Source organism: Alosa alosa, chromosome 2 (assembly GCF_017589495.1).
Source record: "Alosa alosa isolate M-15738 ecotype Scorff River chromosome 2, AALO_Geno_1.1, whole genome shotgun sequence".
NCBI classification, from domain to species: domain Eukaryota; kingdom Metazoa; phylum Chordata; class Actinopteri; order Clupeiformes; family Clupeidae; genus Alosa; species Alosa alosa.
This window is the reverse complement of record NC_063190.1, coordinates 22,845,440-22,864,953: the sequence shown is the minus strand read 5'-3', so window position 1 is coordinate 22,864,953 and position 19,514 is coordinate 22,845,440. Positions and strand designations below refer to the sequence as shown.

At 40.5% G+C, this 19,514-nt stretch overlaps 1 protein-coding gene across 3 annotated transcripts in view; it reads left to right on the top strand.

Moving 5' to 3' along the window:
- Positions 1–2,482: 2,482 nt before the first annotated feature.
- arhgap20b (Rho GTPase activating protein 20b) overlaps positions 2,483–19,514 on the top strand; it is a 32,658-nt gene continuing 15,626 nt past the window's right edge. The window contains exons 1-8 of one of the 3 annotated variants that reach the window (XM_048266344.1): positions 2,483–2,812; positions 6,453–6,535; positions 12,948–13,118; positions 14,141–14,290; positions 14,797–14,838; positions 14,993–15,074; positions 15,172–15,249; positions 17,411–17,477. In XM_048266344.1, the coding sequence (XP_048122301.1) occupies positions 2,738–2,812; positions 6,453–6,535; positions 12,948–13,118; positions 14,141–14,290; positions 14,797–14,838; positions 14,993–15,074; positions 15,172–15,249; positions 17,411–17,477 (748 nt within the window). In that variant the 5' untranslated portion in view covers positions 2,483–2,737. Of the gene's footprint in view, positions 2,813–5,225; positions 5,315–6,302; positions 6,340–6,452; positions 6,536–12,947; positions 13,119–14,140; positions 14,291–14,796; positions 14,839–14,992; positions 15,075–15,171; positions 15,250–17,410; positions 17,478–19,514 lie in introns of those variants that run through there. The other 2 variants (XM_048266359.1, XM_048266349.1) reach the window with 2 other exon arrangements.

The window sequence follows — 19,514 nt, the reverse complement described above, 5'->3', positions numbered from 1 at the left end:
TTAAAAAAAAATATATATTTAATACACACTGATAATGTAAATTATTGGGGCGCCAATTTGTTGTTGCATATGGCCATAGCAAACCCCCAGTGCCCTTCACCCTCTCTACTTAATGTCCATTAGTGCAATTATCGCTTATGGGGAGTTTCTGTTTTTAGACCACGATATTTTTAAAACTGTATGCGGCCCTGGTTGCCCCGATGACCAATAGGGTTTTTGATAATGGATTTATATATGAAAATGTTCAGAGCTCCAAACTGTACAAGTGTACCAAGTTTCATCCTTTTATGGAAACTGACCCTATATATAGTGTGAATATAGTGCTTAATAAGCCACTTTATAAAATAGTAATAATGCTTGGTATAATAATAATAATAATTTATAATAATAAGTTATTGTAATATAATTATTAATACATTCTATTGAAATAAAACTGCATATTTGTGAACATGTACATTATTGCAATGAAAAATAATGGGGGGAAATGTAATGATGATGCCATTGACCCCCAGAGGTCAGATACAAACTGGCTTCATGTCTAAACTTTAGAGTGTGTATTATATGTGGAAACTTTCATGCTTTAGTCATAAAATGCACAATTGTTATGCTTATCAGCCAACTACAGTACTTACTGTAGTATGCCTTACATGTTCAGAGATGGCAAGTTCGCCAATATTCGCTATTGAGTTTGTGTGTTTTGTGCTGAAATGACATGTCAAAATTACAAATATAACTGTCCATAATGTTTTACTTGACATTATTTTTAAACTGATATTTTGTTACAATTCTGGTATTCCCAGTGCTGAAGTCTTTGTGTGGTCTATAGGGCCAGATAACAAGAGCTTTTCAATTGCCTAACTTAACTTCAGTTGCTTAGTTCATGTGGTGGAAAAATGCCACTAACCCGTTACCACCAAATTAGCACTCTGAATAACATGACCCGTGGAGAAACGTCTGAAATGAAAAGAAGCCGATGATGGCCTTTATTCACAAAACCTCCATTGTACAGCTCTGACCAAGCAGAGACTAAGTTCAGCCAGGCAGGTGATGTGAATAGATCGATGTACTCTGCAGCGGAGAATCCAAGAACCAGGCCTTTGGTGAGAAATTCACAAATTCTTAAGTTTATCTCCTTGGGAGTGAGCTTTTATTCTCTAGAGCTTGAACACCACGTCTTTCCATACGTAACCTGGCCAATCACAGCCAGGTGTCTGTCCTTTATGTTAATGGAAGCCACCTTTTTAGCAATCAGCGCATACCCAATTAACTATATTGGTGGATCAGTTTACAGTATTGTCCACAAAAATAATGTGCACCATTCATTCGGTGGTGAGTCTATTAGATTACATACAGCAGGCCTGGTTCATGTACAGTAGGTATAAGTAAGTGTGTGTGTGTGTGTGTGTGTGGGGGGGGTTATTACATTGGCAGTAGGCAACAGTTATGTTGGTGGGAAATTATTACGTTGGCAGGATTATTATGTTTAAAAGGTGCAGATTTTTTAACAAAATTACCCCTGGAATAATTTTCTCTTGACTGATATGTTTGTTCTGGTAGGTATTATATGAAATATGTTGAGCTCTGTGAATGCAAATAAAGATGTTTCTATTGATTATTTATAAAGGGTATGAATAATTTTGGACATGCCATTTTTCATAAAAATATTAAAAAAGATGAAAACGCTTCTTTTTTTGATTCCATGTTTCTCCCACATTGTCTTGCAACCTTTTGGCATGTGACAGTGTTATTTTCAGTCAGAACAAACCTATTGGTCAAGAGAAAATCAACATTATATCAATATTTGCCAGGGGTATGAATAATTTTGTTCTTAACTGTATGTTGGTGGAAAGTTATTACGTTGGTGGGTGTTACAACCCTCTGTTAACATTATGGTTAAGGGGTTGGGTTTGATGAAGGTGTTCAATTGTGTAATTGCGCAACAGCAATTTTATATAGTATCCAAGTTAAGTGTTACCCCACTACTTACCTCCACACACCTACAGAGGGAGAGAGCGCGAACGCACAACATGACACACCGCTACCAGAAAGAAACGGTTCCCTGCAATCATGCCCTGCAGCTTCCCCAGTAACACAGGATTTTCAACGTTTACAAAAGCAAGAGCATTTATGGGCTGTTAGTTGGCCGTCAGCTTGACTGTTTAGTGGAGGAGTGAACTGCAGCAGACTGAATGCGCTGTGGAGGAATGGTGGAGAAGAGGTTGTAAGTGACCTGGGTGGGTGGGTGGTGGGGCCCTGGGTGCTTGCTGGAGGGAGTCTTTCTCTGTCCTTCTGTGCCCTTATTTGGTCACCACAAAGGAAACTGGGGAGAGGAGAAGGGAAGAGAGAGAGAGAGAGATAGAGAGAGAGAGAGAGAGAGAGAGAGAGAGAGAGAGAGAGAGAGAGAGAGAGGAGGAGAATGGGAGAGAAGTGGGAGGAAAATGGCCAGGGGAGTGAGGGGTGGGGTGGGCGAAGGACGGGGCAGAGGCTGCATACTGCTAGGAGACGGGACGGGTTGGACAGAGACGGGTAATGGGAGGGGAAGCAGGACCGGGAAAGAGGGAGAGAGAGATAGGGAGGAAATGGTTTCAGAGCGGGGTAAAGGGGATGTGCCAGTATCCTGTGTCCAGACGAGTTTGACTCCTGCCTGGGTGGGTGCGTGTGTGTGTGTGTGTGTGAGCTGAGCTGAGTGAAGCATCAGGGGCAGCAGGGCGATGGTGGTGTCAGGGCCGAACTGAAGATGACTCCTCAGCACAGGGCCAGTCCTCAGATCTCAAAACACCAGGGGGAGGAGGCCAGCACACATGAGAAGAAGGCAAGTGATAATTAATCTGTGTGTGTGTATGTGTATGTGTGCACGTGTGTGTATCTGTGTGTGTGTGTGTGTAACTGGATGTGTGCATGCATGTGTGGCCAACTAACTTAGCCTCAAAGAACACCAAACAGAATTATCCTGAAGGGCATTTCACCATGACAAAAACGTGAAATGTGAAATAAAATGTATTCATTCCACTTCAATTAAAAGATAAATCCACAAAGTATACCAAACATTTAGTTACAAAAAAGTTTGTGTGTCTGTGTGTGTGTGTGTGTGTGTGTGTGTGTGTGTATAGCTGTACTTGACTTGTTCTGGAGTCAACGTGAGGAGATTAAATCCGTGACAGGCTCAACATGAGGTCATGGAGTGTGGATGAGGAGGACAGGGAGAATGATGGACTGGTGGTGTGTGGCTAGCTTAACTGTTGCTGGGAAATTAGGTGCGGAGCTGTGACCTTCATATGTCTCCCTTGTCAAATCACCGGCATTATTCCACTGCGCTGTCCCCGGCCTGAGCTGAGCTATTTTTGATTGACACTTTTTTAACTAGGCTGGTTTCTGTCTCTAGACACCTTGCGTATAGCCCCTTGCCTTAGCTACTGGTGATTTGATGTGGAGTCTGAGGTGCCGTACCTCCCACTGACCAGAATACAATTACAGACCCATCGATCCAGGTCAAAAGCTTTGAAAAAATGTCTTATGCTTTTTCAGACTCAAAACAGGAAACAGGTGCTAGGGCAGAAGTTCAGTAATGCCTGTTTCCTGGTCCAGACGGGAGGCTTTCTGCTTGTTAGCTGCTGGAGGAAACAATGAGTGTCACCACACATTGTACCTGTGAATTAGAAAAGGAAATGATAATAGAATAATCCACACTGAAGTGATTTAAAATAACTATTTTAAACTTTGACACTATATGTAGTTATAGTTTAATATCAAACTAGAACTTAGAAATCAACTCGCTAATTTAGCTATAGCTAACATGAAGGGGAAAACACACACACACACACACACACACACACACACACACACACACACAGTGCCTTACTTACTTTTTATGTTACTGCTATGTTTCACTAGATAATCTTTTGGGCTCTTGTTTAAACAAGAGCTTTTTAAATAAATACTGTTACTTTTAGCCATGGTGTTGGTAATGTGAAGTCAGACTAGTCATGATACATCTCATAAGGGTATAGTCTGCAAGGCTAATTCAGGGCACTTCAACTGCAGAGCTATAGCATCTCTCCAAATTAGCCTTAGCTTGACAGGTATATGCTCCAAGGGGGAAAAACACCCCTGTCTCTGTGGCCTCCTCCAGTCAGTAATGAGGGGACAGAAAGAAAAAATGAGAGAAGCAAGAAAAGATTTATAGTAGGTGGGAAAGAAAGATATAAAATGGATGGTGGAAATTGCTGGAGCGGTTCGGTTGGATTGTAAATTGTGCCACTGTAGATCTATGTTCATTTCCTTTTGCCAGGAGAACCTTGAGACAATAAGTTCTGCAAAACCTCAGACTGAAACGACAAGATTATTTATGACTAGAAGTGTATGTTAGATGGTATAGCCAAGAATATTTCCTGGTGTGGGCTTTGGTGTCTGAATAATGCTCTAAGTGATATGTATTTATTCAGTATGACCAAAGAGCTTTCATATGTTTTCAACAACAAATAAGACTTGAGAAACCTGTTTGTGTTGGTTAGGAATTTATAGCAAGGGGAGGATAGCCAATGTTCTTACAAGATATACACCAATAAACAAATGGCCAAGTGGTTACCATGCTGCTTAGGCAATTCAGAATTAACATCCACGCTTTGTTATTTGAAAAACAAGAGTAGAGATAGAGTTACAGCATAGACTAAGAAATTCCAAGGACCAGTTCCCCATACATGGATTAAGCCTAGTAGAGCCTAGAGCTTTTAGTCTAGGACTTAGCCCTATGAATCTCATTTTGCATTCTATCTCCATTGTGAAAATCAGTCTGGGAAAAGCTGGAGTGGACTTTGACAGTGCAACTCTTCGACAATTCACCAGGCCCCATATTGTACCTCGAGCCTTGCTTTAAAACAGAAATGAATTCTTAGCTTCCACACGCAGCAAGTTTGCCACTTCCTATATATTTTAAACCAATGACTATTTTGATTTCAAAAGCGCACCGTCCATATCCTTTGAAAATGTCTTGACCTCATACAGACTGTAATTAAAGTATGTGGGAGGAAATAACTGTTTCTATTCATGTGTGATACAGAAAAAGATTCAGGCGAGGTGAATGTGACAAGAATGTGATCCATGACCTGATAGCAATCAACTAACCTCTGTTAGGCAAAGATCTTGATTAGATATGACTACTATTTTTTATTACATTTCTAAAGAAATATCCATCTTAATTTCAGATTGAACTCTGAATAGATATTCATAATTTATTATGATTATTTATTAAAGGCCATTCAAACCAGGAAAGAAAACTATAGTTATAATGATGAGCGTATAACTAACCAACAATAAGGTAAGTCTCTCCTTATGTTGATGACTAGGATGTTTGAAATTTGATGGATTCTGATTGGCTGTTTGATTTTTATCGTTCTCAAAATTGTTCTGAAAGTGATCCCCAATGATATCTTTTTTCATGTCGTTATCATTATAGTATATGTGTGGACGTTGTCATTCATATTAGCTTGACGAATACTTCTTTGCCATTATTGTTATAGTTATCGCTCTTGGTGTGAACAGCCCCTTTAGATCAGGTTTCTGTGGTAAGGCAGAAGGTCTTCCTGGACTAGGTCTGAAGTGATATATTGCAGATCCAAACAATAAAGCAGCAAGCAAGTCAGGTTGCTATGAACACAAACCAGTTGGAGCCGATTCAATAGTGTTTTGTTGACATTTTGCTTGTGGAAATCCACACTCATTATGTAACTTAGAAGGGGTGTTCAACATTACTTTACATAAGAACAAACAGAGAAGGATACAGTACAACCTCAGAAGGTTGTATTGGGTCAGAGGGGGCAGATATGGACGAATTCCAAAGGTCTCTAGAGAGATGAAGCCCATGTTCAGTATTTGTTAGAATAAATCATCTGAGTTTAGTCAGCAAGTGCATGGAGTATAGCCTAGAAATCTAGACGCACCCTAGCGGCAGCAAATTACATTTGCTGCCAGGGCTAGTCTAGCAACTCTCCGTTGGCTTGTGAGCTCGAAAAATGAAACTTCTATCAGGCCAATCAAATCGTGTATAGAGTTGTTAGGCGGGCTTAACATAATGATTGATGGCAGAGTTGCAACGGTTTGGCTTGAATTCCCTGCTACTTGAAAAAAACTAATATGGATGTTGCTGTTGGCGAACAGTGTGACACGAGTTAAGCTTTTATTAAGTTGGTGAAAGTTTACTAGCCAAGTAAAGTATTCAAGTAAACTAGCCAACTAGCTCCGCTGGTGGGAAACGCATGGAACTCATAGCGCTGTCCTATTGCGTGCAGAGGGAATTTGAAAGACAACCGATTATCCTGCCCCTCTGACTGAGCACTGTGAACGGTGAGTGCCCAGACCCTACATTTTAATGTGGGTCTGGCTCTTCAGGCTACATGGAGTACTTATCTCTCTTGAAATTAATGTGATTCATTGAGCTTTTTGTTTTTTGTTTGCAGAAGATGAAGACGATGCTTCAGAGGCGAAGGACGGCTCAGTCTGTCATAAGCAGAGCTCTCAGCAAGCCCAGAACACAAACCAGGTCATTACATAAGTACCATCTACAATACACACACACACACACACACACACACACACACAAACACACACACACACACACACACACAAACGTCTTTAAGTTTGTCCATGTATGTGAGTAAGAGAACGCATGAAAAGAGACATTCATCTTAAAATTTCTCTCCCTTTAATTTGGCCTATTCCCATTCTCCATGATTTGCCTGGTTTAGTCACTTTCACACGACTCCTCTGATATACTGTTTGAAGTTGTTGCTCAGTTCTTAGTCTGTTGTTTATTGTGTTGTGGATGAGAAATGAAAATGGCGAGACATGGCTCTGTCTCCATTAAAACATGACTGTTTTATCATATTGGCTTTAAACAAACAAAATCAATATATTTCATAATATTTCACTCTATTTTTTAATTATCCTTCATATTTGTTTTATTTTCTCAATCTCATCACACATCATGTTCAAATGGCAAAAAAGCTGATAAGCCTGAATACATGAGATAGAAGGAACATGAAACCAAAGCTGAATGAATGAAATAAAGAGATGAGAAGGGGGAAGCCTCTCCTGTGTGACTGTAGACAGGTACAAATACATACTCTGAAGAGGGCATCATCATCATTCATTCTGTCCACCATAATCAGACTACAGATCAAATTGATGTAAGGATCAATTCTAGACGGAATTTCAACATTCATATACTGTACGCTTTTAGTCTCACGGCTATCTACAGGTCTGTACGAGCTGCTGTTCAGCAGGAAGATCGCCCATCATGACTTCAGACTGTTGTTCTTCCGGTGCTCTGCTCTCCAGACTGCCAGTAGTGCTAAATCTTTGTTGGTCTTGCATTGGCAGTTTCACGCGGGTCATCATTGCCCTTGGACTTTTTCAGCCAGACTAATTTTAACATGATTATTATTATTTTATTTATTTATTTTCAATTTTCTGTGTTGTCTGTCTTGCAGGTCTCTTTTACGGAGGAAACCCATGCTAAAATAAAACTCTGTAGTCACGAATTTGATCGTGTTGGTATGAATATATGTTGTAGTATGTGATTCATACAGTGTAAAAAAGTATACTAACGTCTTAGAAACGTTGTAAAATTATTGAAATAGATTAAGAAAGCCACCGCTATGGCGATTTCAATGGTTAGATTGATTTGTTTAGATTCAGTGAAATTGCTGCCTTGGCAACGCTACTTCATGGCTTCGGGACTCTATCTGTGCCCAGGTGACTGGGTGCAGATGTGAGAATGGGCTTCTCCTATTTCCAATCAGAGGCAAGGGGAGATCTTCTGCTAAACTAATTACCACTTCTCTAAGGTAATTGCTGAAAACAGTGGAAACTCTAGGGTGTTGTTCTCTACCATTGATAGGCTATTGCATCAAACACCTTTTGATACACTCAGTCAGGCATCCTCTCTAAGATGCTAAGAATTTGCAGACTTCTTCAAAAAACAAAGTCATTTCTATAAGGGAGGCTATTGGTAACACAAGTAATATGTTTGATAGTACACCCAAAAAACAGCCCCCCAAAATTAAGGTCCTTTTAGCACTATTACTCAATCTGAGCTTGGTAAAATTATAACTCAAACCGGCTCCTCAACATGTGTTTTAGATCCAATCCCTACTAGATTCCTCAAAAAAGTATATGATAGCTTAGCTCCCTTTATTCTCAAGGTAATAAATACCTCATTAGAAACAGGTATATTTCCAACTGCTTTTAAAACCGCTGTTGTGAAACCTTTACTTAAAAAGTCAAATCTTGATCATACCAATCTGAGCAACTACAGGCCTATATCAAATCTACCGTTCCAGAGCAAAATATTTGAAAAAGTTGTTTGTAATCAGTTAAATACCTTCCTCACCGAAAACAGTATCCTTGAAAAATTCCAATCAGGTTTTAGATCAAATCACAGCACAGAAACGGCTCTAGTAAAAATAGTCAATGATCTCAGACTGGCTACTGACTCAAACAAAGTCTCAATCCTTATTCTTCTGGATTTGAGTGCGGCATTTGACACCATTGATCATAGCATCCTAATTCACCGCCTTGCAAAGTGGGTGGGTCTCTCTGATAATGCTCTAAACTGGTTTCAAACCTACATTACTGGCAGAGATTTTTATATCAGTCTAGGAGATCATGTATCTGAAAAACATGACTTGTCTTTTGGTGTGGCCCAGGGGAGCTGCCTTGGTCCCCTGCTATTTTCCCTATATATGCTTCCATTGGGAAACGTCATAAGTCATTATAATGTACTGTAAACTTCCACAGCTACGCAGATGATACCCAATTGTATATTTCTGTGGAGCCAACTAACCCAGATGGCCTTTGCTCCCTCACTGCATGCCTAACCTCCATTAATCAGTGGATGAGCAAAAATCTTTTGAAACTAAATGATGACAAAACAGAGGTACTTTTGGTTGGACCAAAACTAAAGCGAGATACTGTTCTTAGTAGTCTGGGGAACTTGGCGCACCAGGTCAAACCAAAAGTAACAAGCCTCGGTGTCATCTTAGATGCAGAGTTAAGTTTTTAAGCCCCATATCAGTAAAGTTACTCAGACAGCCTATTTCCACTTGAGAAACATTGCCAAAGTGCGGCCCTTTTTAACTCAACAAGATGCAGAAAAACGAATTCACGCCTTTATCACTAGCAGGTTAGACTACTGCAATGCACTTTTCACTGGTCTTCCCAAAAAACATCTAAAGAAATTGGCACTCATACAGAACTCTGCGGCTAGACTTTTAACTAAGACTAAGAAGAGAGAACACATCACCCCTGTGTTGGCTGAACTGCACTGGCTCCCTATTTCCTATAGAATTGATTTTAAGGTTATGTTAATTACTTACAAAGCTCTGAATGGCATAGCACCTTCATATATCTCTGAGCTTTTAATATCTTATCAACCACAAAGGAAACTTAGATCATCCAATTCTAATCTTTTAATCGTATTCCAAAGTGCTCCACAAAACAAAGTGGAGAAGCTGCTTTTATCCATTATGCCCCCAAACTATGGAACACCCTGCCTCTGTACATCAAGCAGGAGAGTTCAGTCAATATTTTTAAAAAAGATCTGAAAACATACCTGTACAGGAAAGCTTTTAGTTAACTCATCTTATCCTGTAGACTACTTTTTCAGATTATTCTACATCTGCTGCTATTGGGGCTTAGCCAGCCAGAAGCAGATGGGCTCCCCTATTAAGTCAGGTTCTGCTCAAGGTTTCTTCCTGGAATATGGGAGTTTTTCCTTGCCACAGTTGCCATATGGCGTGCTTGTGGGGGGTAAGAGGGTTAAGGCTGCCAGTCTTATGACATGTCATTTTCTATATTTTTGATATGTTGCTGATAAACGGCCCCTAGCAATGAAGAAAAGTGATTGATAATGACTGACTGACTATTATTGTGTTACATGCTTCAAATGTAAAGCACTTTGAGCTGCATTCTGTGTATGAAAAGTGCTATACAAATAAAGCTTATTATCATTATTATTATTATTATTATTATTATTATTATTATTATTATTATTAAGTGGCTGCAGGACCCCACGCTAAAGAATCAGAAATCTCTATATCCATTTTTAGTTTTGTAAAGCCTTACATTGTTTCTCATCACAGTGTGAAATTTGCTGTATGCTTCTCTGAAAAATTCATACAGTAGGCTACATTATTCTTTTTCCAAGCGTCCCCCCTACCCACTCATTCAGATAAGACAATCAAATTAGCAGCTTCACTTTCTCTGGAGCATTTCACCAGTCCTTTTGTTTGGTGTCTTTGTTAACTGGAGAGCAATTTGAGAGAAGAAATGATGCAATCTGAATCCCTTCCTGTAGTCTCACTATGCCCTGCAGTCTCCCTGCAACTCATTCAATTGGCCTTTCCCACATGCCACTGAAGTGTGTGTGTCCTCTCTTCTCTTCAGCGACTCCATACTCTCCCACAAAAACCGAGAGTCTACTTCTTCATCTGTCCATCTCACTGTCTTCTAATTTTCTTCACACCTGGTCATACACGCATGCATGTGCATCACTTTCACAAGCATGGTCTCTCTTTTCAACAGTCTCCAAATCATTTAGGTAAATTTAGCCAGCCGCAGCCAGTCTTTCTCTTTCTTCCTCTCACACACTCACTCTATCACTCCCTCTCTCCCTCTATGCCGTAACTTGTGCAAATGACGCATGTGAAGGTTCGGTGTGTGGGGGTTTGTAAGTCGCTCGTTTCCTTGGCATTCCTGCCTTTATTTGGCGTCCGAGTGCCTCTTGTGCGCTAGCTGTGTCTAAAAGGCTAACATAAACAGCCGAAAGAAAAACAGCAGGGTGGGTTAGGCTGTCACACCGTCCTCAAATCAACCAGCACGAGCCTCTTCGGCGTGTCCAAACTCAATTTATCTCCCGCTCCTAAGCCGTTCTTACGCAGGAGAAATATCTCAGATGAGCTGATTCAGGGGAAGCGGTCTTTTCAGTGTCTTTGTTTGTCAAAGACAATAACGTTACCCTCTATCTGGATCATCTGGGTTCACACTGTCCTTCATAGCAGTGTGGCTGTCATCAACACAGGTCTTTACTTTATTCATAGATTGTGGCTCAGTTCTTTGCAGTTCCTGGCCGAAATGCCATCCTCCGCACCCATCTGTAAACACATTGCTCTTGCTGCTTGGCATATTTATATCCAAGACAATAACACAGTTTGAGAAAGAGTAGCAAAGACTGAGAGATCAAACTAAAAATAACTAAGTAAATTAATATGTTTAAATTGCCAATAATTTCACATGGTGTGGATGTTATGTTATTGCTAATTCCTTTGAACTGAAATGAATCAGAAAAATAAAAATAATCATCCCTTAAGGGAAGCAAATTCATTTTGAGAAGAAAACATCATAATGTTTAACATTTTTTAACAAAAACCCATGCACCACAATTATTGGCACCCCTGAATTTAAAGGAGAATTCCGGTGTGATATTGACCTAAAGTGTGTTGAAACATGATACCGAGTGTGAACGTATGTCTCATAGCCCATCTCGGCTTGTCCCCTGCACTCCAAAATCTGGCTTCCAAAAATAATTCAGTGGAAATGCATGGATTCCAGTTTCTTCCAGTATCAACAACTGGAATCCATGCATTTCCATGGAATTATTTTTGGAATCTGATCCCTTATCATACCTGTTCATTCTTACTCGCCATTTCGACTTATCGTGACTAAATTCAAGATGGCTGCAAACGCTAAACCATTGAAGATACTGTCTGCATAAATCGTCTTGTAAGTAAACTACCAGTGCTTTTTCAAAGTTCTCAATGTCTCGTTTTAAATGTCAGGGCCCTCGGAAGTCTACCAATGAAGTGTGGAGATACATTGAGCCTCGTAAATGGTGTAAAACAGTGATTTATTTGCACGGCTAGCCCGATGCCGAAGCACCACTATTGAAAAAGCTTTTGGTAGCATCTGCTAACTAGCGCCAGATTTTGGAGTGCAGGGGACAAGCCGAGATGGGCTATGAGACATACGTTCACACTCGGTATCATGTTTCAACACACTTTAGGTCAATATCACACTGGAATTCTCCTTTAAGTCTTTGTGAAGAATCTTTAAACTCTTACTCTTTAAGAATATCCCCGATTGTTCACTCTCTTAACAAACAAAGGTCTTGTCTCTGAGTTTTCTTGTTCCTGAGCTCTCTTTTTCTGAAAGGAATCAGCCATATAGAGCTAACTTCTTCTGTTTGAATTCAGTGAGAAGACCTTGAACAATATACATTTGTCTTTCAGAAAATTACTTGCACACTGCAATGGCCTATTGTTCACAATTTGCCTATGCTGTTCACATGCTATTTTAGTTAGCCTTGCTCAATTCAGTGCTATGCTATTCTGGACATCCCACCCTGCAAAAACTCATTTCAGGAAGGTAGCAGGATTGGCCGAAGTGTTCTCTCCGTTGTTCTCTTTCGCTCATTCGATTGTTGTCATTTGTTGTTATATATTATAGTATATATATATAATTTTCTGGCATCAGGCAACCGCTATCAATGCGTTGGAGACTCCCGGAGCATTTGGGAGATGGTGGTTAAGACTAGGCCAAGCGACTCTAAAGATGACTATGGTGCCATTAAGTGCAACACCATAGTCATCTTTTCCCATCAGAACAAATGAGGAAACAAGAAAGGACAATGTATACATTTTATTACATTTCCTGGTCCAAATGAACTTCTCCTGTGGACATGTGACAAGCATGTGACAGTAGGCCCACAATATGCCCACACTTCCATGAAGCAGAGTAGCTGATCAAAAGTCCACATTGAAGGGATTGAAAGGATTACAGTATCATCAGCCTGGGAGTTAGGATCCTTACACCATCCACTTCACTGCTCTGTATTGCACACCTCTGTCGTACATGGCGTCTTGTGATCTCGCCTTCTCTGTACTAAACTCCCACAGGGCTGGCATCTCTGTGGAGCGCTGCCCCTGGCATGTGAATCAGCCCGATGTAGCGTTCACACATGGCTCCTTCTTCGTCATGGAGGACCATGTTTACCTCACCAACGGACTGCAGACTAAGGAGAGACACCTCTTCCTTTTCACAGACGTCCTCATCATTGCCAAGTCCAAGTGAGGGAAACAATCTTTCTGTCTCGTTGAAGTAAACTCAATGTTTTCAATATAATTTCTTTCCCGGGATGTATTTCCTTCTCTGCAGCTAAGCATTGGTTATCCTCCCAATTTAACATTTCAGGATGTCTTCCAAAGTTAAGCTCATCATATTATCTGACATCATGATAATCTGATTAGCTTCAATGATAGGAGAATAACCCTTTCTTTTTTCTGCATTAATAGAACAAATATGCAAATAAGCAAATATACTTTGGCACAATTTGTTAATTATATCAGAGCCTTAAATGGTCTTCTCTCACCAGGAAAGATCTTTTGGTATGAACTATGCTATATCATAGTTAAGCATTCAATATCCTCTCTACAAATATGGATATAGGATCATCTTTTGGGCCCATACGGTTTCATTTCATGTTCATGTGACAACCAAACAACCAAAATGCACCGTCTGCAATTTCTAGGGTTGTGCTTGTGATATTCCAATTAGCATTGACAAGGGGGCATTGCACAGACTTCCACACACTGTTGAATGATTTGAGGTATAATTGAAATAGATTTTGCTGACTTTGAACTGTGAGAAGGCTGAGGCTTTATCAAGGTCTCTAGTCCCCCCCCCCCCACTCACACACACACACATCTATATTGCTACAGTTTTACTTGGAACATACAGGGCATTTATGCATTTTCAATAAGGTAACTTAATGCATTTTCAACCTTTTGATCTTCGGTAGAACAAGAGGTGTTATTATCATGCCTGCAAATCAAATCTCTTTTTTAACACAAAGGTCAATGCCTACAGGGCTATACCACCATTTGAAAGTGCATCAACTGACGCTATTGAAAATGCAAGTTACTCAGGGCATTACTTCTGCAGCAGTATGGTCATTTAACTTGTTTGTACTGTATAATCAGTTCTTTCACCAATGGGGTTCTTTTCATGAGAGAGGACACGTGTGCAGGAGTGTATAGTTCCTGAGATGAGAGTCTGAGTGTGTGTACCGCTGTGTGTCCCCTGTGCCAAGGTCCTCAGCCAGTCTTAAGGTGAAGGCGCAGGTGAGGCTTAGCGAGATGTGGCTCGCCTCCTGTGTGGAGCAGGTCACAGAGCGCAAACTCAGCTCCAAAAACTCCTTCGTTATCGGCTGGCCCACAACCAATTATGTTGTTACCCTCAGGTATGCCAAGTTTGTTTCTTTCTTTCCTATTTGTTCTTTGCACCACTTAGATTTTTAGAACATTTCACTTTTCACAATTTGATATCTTTTTTCTCCCCATGATGTTTGTCAAAGACATGTATTATGATTTTATATAGATTCACTTCAGTGCCTGAAACTGAAACCTGTCATTAATCATTATTCTGTGACCTTTCTGTCATTATGGTTACTGGCTCTAACTGCGGCAAGAGTAACACAAACGCTCAGACCATAATAAGATCTGTCTGTCACGTTCCTAAGTAACACAAACGGTTTTACAGATTCCGTTCCGCAACAATTCAAGGCTCTAAAATTCTATGTTGAATTCAATGAACCCAGATATTCTTTAGAATATCATTTTCCAACATTTCGTACGACTTTAAGGGTTAACGACAGAAAATAACAATAATTACCACTGCTACCAGAATCATAATTATAGCTTTCTGTTGCAGTTTACCAGTTTAATGTTCAATGTTGTTTCTGAATAGCTCCACAGAGACTAAGGAGAAATGGCTGTCAACTCTGAAATGGTAAGTAGTATAGTCGCAGCTGCATACATATTGATGATACACCATCTAAATAGTTCAAAAATAATTAAAATTCCTGTTAATAATAATAAATACAATTCCTATTTTGTTTAACAATCGATCATTATAATTGCTCAATATGTTTTCACAATTTCAGGTACATTGTTAAGTCCAAGCAGGATGAGCTCCCATCTAAAATTGCCATGGGACTCCTAGTGCTGCTGGATGATCGGGTCTTTGTAAGAGAGCATGGACGGTTCATAATTCATGAAAGGTGTTTTTACCCCAAAACAAAAGGCTCCAAACCTCATAACATCTTATTTTCTGTTCCTTCAGACTGCAGCACTTCAACTGGATAGCAGTGCCACGGCTGATGATATCATCCAGACAGTTGCACTTCAATATGAATTAAGAGTAAGTCGACAGTCTGAGTTCCCGGCAGGAGCATCAATGGGGTTGATGTCTCATTCCTGGCTGATACTGCTCAGTGGGTGAACAGGGACTACAGGAGGGAGCTTACTGTATACACAGCCCAGTGGTGCACCTGCTTTATCGGTCACGTTGGGGTGGTATTTTCAACATAAATTAAGATTAAACCAAAAGTAGTTTGAAAAAGGTTCAAATTGTGGCATAGTGTTGCTTTAAGTTACTGTGATTGCTTTTTAAGTATGCTCAAATGGGAACAAGCTCCTGCAAGGTTGATTATTACATTGGTGGGCCACCAACCTCTTTTAGTTAACATAAAGCAGTCATCACGCGGCCCATGATAAACACACACACACATACACACACACACACACGCATGCGCACACACACACACACACACACACACACACACACACACACACACACACACACACACACACACACATAATATCTCATGAATCATCAGGAATTGACATGAGTCCATCATTGGTGAACTCATACATGAACAACGCATCAACTGAAACATTAGGTACGGTGGGCAGGGCACATCAATTGATTTATTAAGCATGATTATTTATTTTTCTGTCAAAAATGTGGTCATCACTGCTCAAATTCTGATTTGAACACAAATTCTGATTTGAACACAACAACTGTAGTTCTCTAAATACATCATTCATTACTTTAGTTGAGGGGCCACTGATATGATGAATTCATGAGCAGTTAATCTTAAATGCAAGTAATCATGATGATCATGATTAAAAATGCATAAATCATAATGATGTACCCACCGTATCTAATGCTTTAGTTGATGTGTTGTTCATGCATGAGGTCATTAATGCGAGACCATAAACGCATGTCAATTCCTGATGATGCATAAAATATAAATGAAGCAATGCATAAACCATGAATTAATTCATACACCCTTTACACAAAGTGTTACCATGAGTTAACAGTACCAAAGTTAAGGATGTTCTTTGTGTTGAATGCAATCTTTGAATTGTACAATCTGAATGCCCTAGTTACTGAACTCATACATGTTGTTGAGTTTATTTAGCTTGCATGAGTTTTATATATGGTGGCATACATAGAGAAAGTGCAGTGCCTCCTTTTCAAAGCAGAGCTGAAGCAAACATGTTTTGAGTGAATGAATCAATATCAATTGACGTCTTACGTTGGATGATGATTGATTTGTGCACCATAAGTATTCACTCTAGTAGTCAGAGCTTTATTGGAGAAGAATTACATGATTTAGTCCATTTCTCATCTTCAGTACCTAAAGTAGCCAATCAGTATTTCAATAGTGTGGAGAGAGCAGTCTCAGCTCATCTGCTCCTCCTGCCCTTATCACAGACGCACCAATCAAATCCAAAGTGTCCCCTGAAGGTTTATGACTAAAGTGTTCCGGTTTTGATGTTTATTTTTTCTCTCTCTTGGGTAATACTAGTGTTGCAAAAGATAGAAATGGCAAAAGATAGCTAGAGCTAGAAAGCTAGAAATGCTGGGGCTGATTATGTTATTGCTGAAGGTGAAACTTTATTTTTGATAAATATTTGATTGCTTTGATTGATTGTTTCCTCACAAGTGAAAACTAGCAATACATCACATCTTGACACATATACACATATAAGTACATGATTGCCTTTATTCAGATAGGACAAAGAAGAGTGGCAGGAAGTGAGTGGGAGAGAAATAGGGTTTGATTGGGAAAGGATGTCAGGTCAGATTCTAACCTGGCTCCCCATTGGCACATTAAGTGGCATAGACACAGCAGCCGCTTGCCCCACAACTGCACTCTAAAGGGCAGTTAGCTACTTATTAAAGGCCTACCCTTTCACCCCTCTAAAGGGCAGTTAGCTACTTATTAAAGGCCTACCCTTTCACCCCTCTAAAGGGCAGTTAGCTACTTATTAAAGGCCTACCCTTTCACCCCACCCCCCTGCTCCCTAGCGCTCGATTTGTTTCTGTCTTGCTCTCTCTTATCTCGCCATGGCACACCATCCCAGAGACCAGTTTGATTGACAGGCTCGTTGTTCTTCATGTTTTCTGAAGGCATTTCCTGACCTGTTTTTTTTCTACTCAGGCGCTTCCTGCTGTGGCCATTTCCTGTCCCAGTCCCCTAACTAGCTTTGCCCGTTTCCCTCCCCCGCAGGGACCACCGGCGGAGTGTCAGCTCTGGGTGGAGTCGGCGGCGGAGGAAGCTCCGTGTGTCCTCATCGGTACGCAACACGGAACACACACACACACAAACATATCGCCACTTGAGGATATCTGTTGAGAGTCCCCAATCTTTGGAACGCTCTCCCATCAGAGATCCACAATGCTCCTTCTCTGGGCATCTTTCAGAACTGTGCTGCTCACTGAAACCTGTAGTCTTTAACACTAGCTCTCCACTGTGTAGAGCAGGGATCTCCAACCTTTTTTGGGAATGAGGGCTACCTGAAGACCCGAAATCATATGGAGGGCTACTCATTTGAAACAAACAGACCCTCACCCCTTTTTTGCGAGGGTAGTCCTTCTAAATAAAAGGCATATGTGATTTTTACTTTTAAATTATCAATATTTTGTAGGCCTATAAGTCTTTATATATTAAGCAACTGTATTTTCATCTGATTCTTCAATACTTTAATATCAATATGCAACACTACCAACATTTTTGTTCAGTTTGTTCATTTCAAACTTTGCATGGGGAATCTAATCTATTTTTTTGTGCAATTAATCATTTGGGTTACAATTTTTACCCAATTTATACCCACCATTATAAATTCAGGGGTTGTTTAAGTTCTGATTTCAGTGAACAATTCAGTTTTAACATTTCAATAGTAATCGCCCACACCACCCTAATATATGAAGACGCCTTTTAAAGTTATTGCACACCTGAAATCTCTCCATGATCTGACAAAAAAGGTAATGCACAGTCCTGCTCAGTCATGCATGCCACAAAACTGCGCTATTATACGGCAGAAGCCTATGGAGGGGGAAAAAAGGCCTGTGAGCTAAAGCAATTGTTTTTCAGTCCTTGAACATGCAAGAACCGTATTTTACGAACATGGAATGGCCACAGAACTTTTGCAAAGATATGCTTCCATTGGCTACACCAGACGAGCAAGTTTTTTCCCCCTTTACTGTCTATGCGTGCGAGCAGCGTGTATGGGCTCCGCTTCCGTTGTTGTTTAAAGATTGAATGGGAAACGGATTAGGAGCCAAAGGCAAAAATTTAACGCAGCTACAATGTGTAAGGTATCACCGATATCAATTTTATGTTAGATGTATGGCTACATACATTCTTTAAATGGTTCTGGTCTAGACTTAAATATATTGAAAACTTCACAATGGAGCGTGTTTTTAGAGCGTGATCTGCAGGCAACCTGTTGGGTATTTTTAGAAGGTGCGCTGGGGGCGCCTCATAGCCGTCCCGCGGGCTATCTGGTCCCCGCGGGCACCATGTTGGAGACCATTGGTGTAGAGCCTCCAGGGTAACGTGAAAGGGACTATGGAAATAGTTGTTTTTTGGGGGGGCCTAGCAGCGAAGCTGCGAAGGCACCAACTGAGTTACTAGCTTTTCCTATTATTATACTTCCGCCATTGGAGTCTATGGCAGCCCATAGAACGCCTGGCTAAAAAGTGCTGAAATTTGGCAGAAAGTTTCGGGACACTTCACTGACCACTCCCGCTAATTTACGGATCTCTAAACCCAGCCGTCTAGCGCCACCAACGGTTCAAAATTTGGTCGAAAATTGAACCGCTGGGTAGAAAGTTATGAAATTCAGCGCACTGATTCAGGACCGTCCCATGATCACTCTCACCAATTTACAGAACTCTATGCCCAACACTCTAGCACCACCAATAGGTCAAAACTGGGTTGCATTCACGCATGTGACCATTGAACGGTGCATCCGATTTTCACAAATCAGGCACTGTTGGAGTCCCTAGACCGACCTGAGTTCAATGACTCCTATTACGTCACTTTCCGCCATATTGGACTTCCGCCATATTGGATTTAGTCCAAACTCTACGAAAAGTTTCAGCGTTCACAAATTTCATCCGATTTTCACGGAACTTGGCGGAGATGATCTTCTGCCCGAGCCGCACAAACGATACTTGTCAGATTTTTCAATTTCATTTTTGTTTGCCCGTGACAGCCAATCAAAAATGGTGATGAACCCGCCAAACAGGAAGTGGACTAACGTCTCTGTGACGCTTTGAGTTAACATAACAAAACTCGATACCATTAGTCAGGACACTGTCCCAATCAC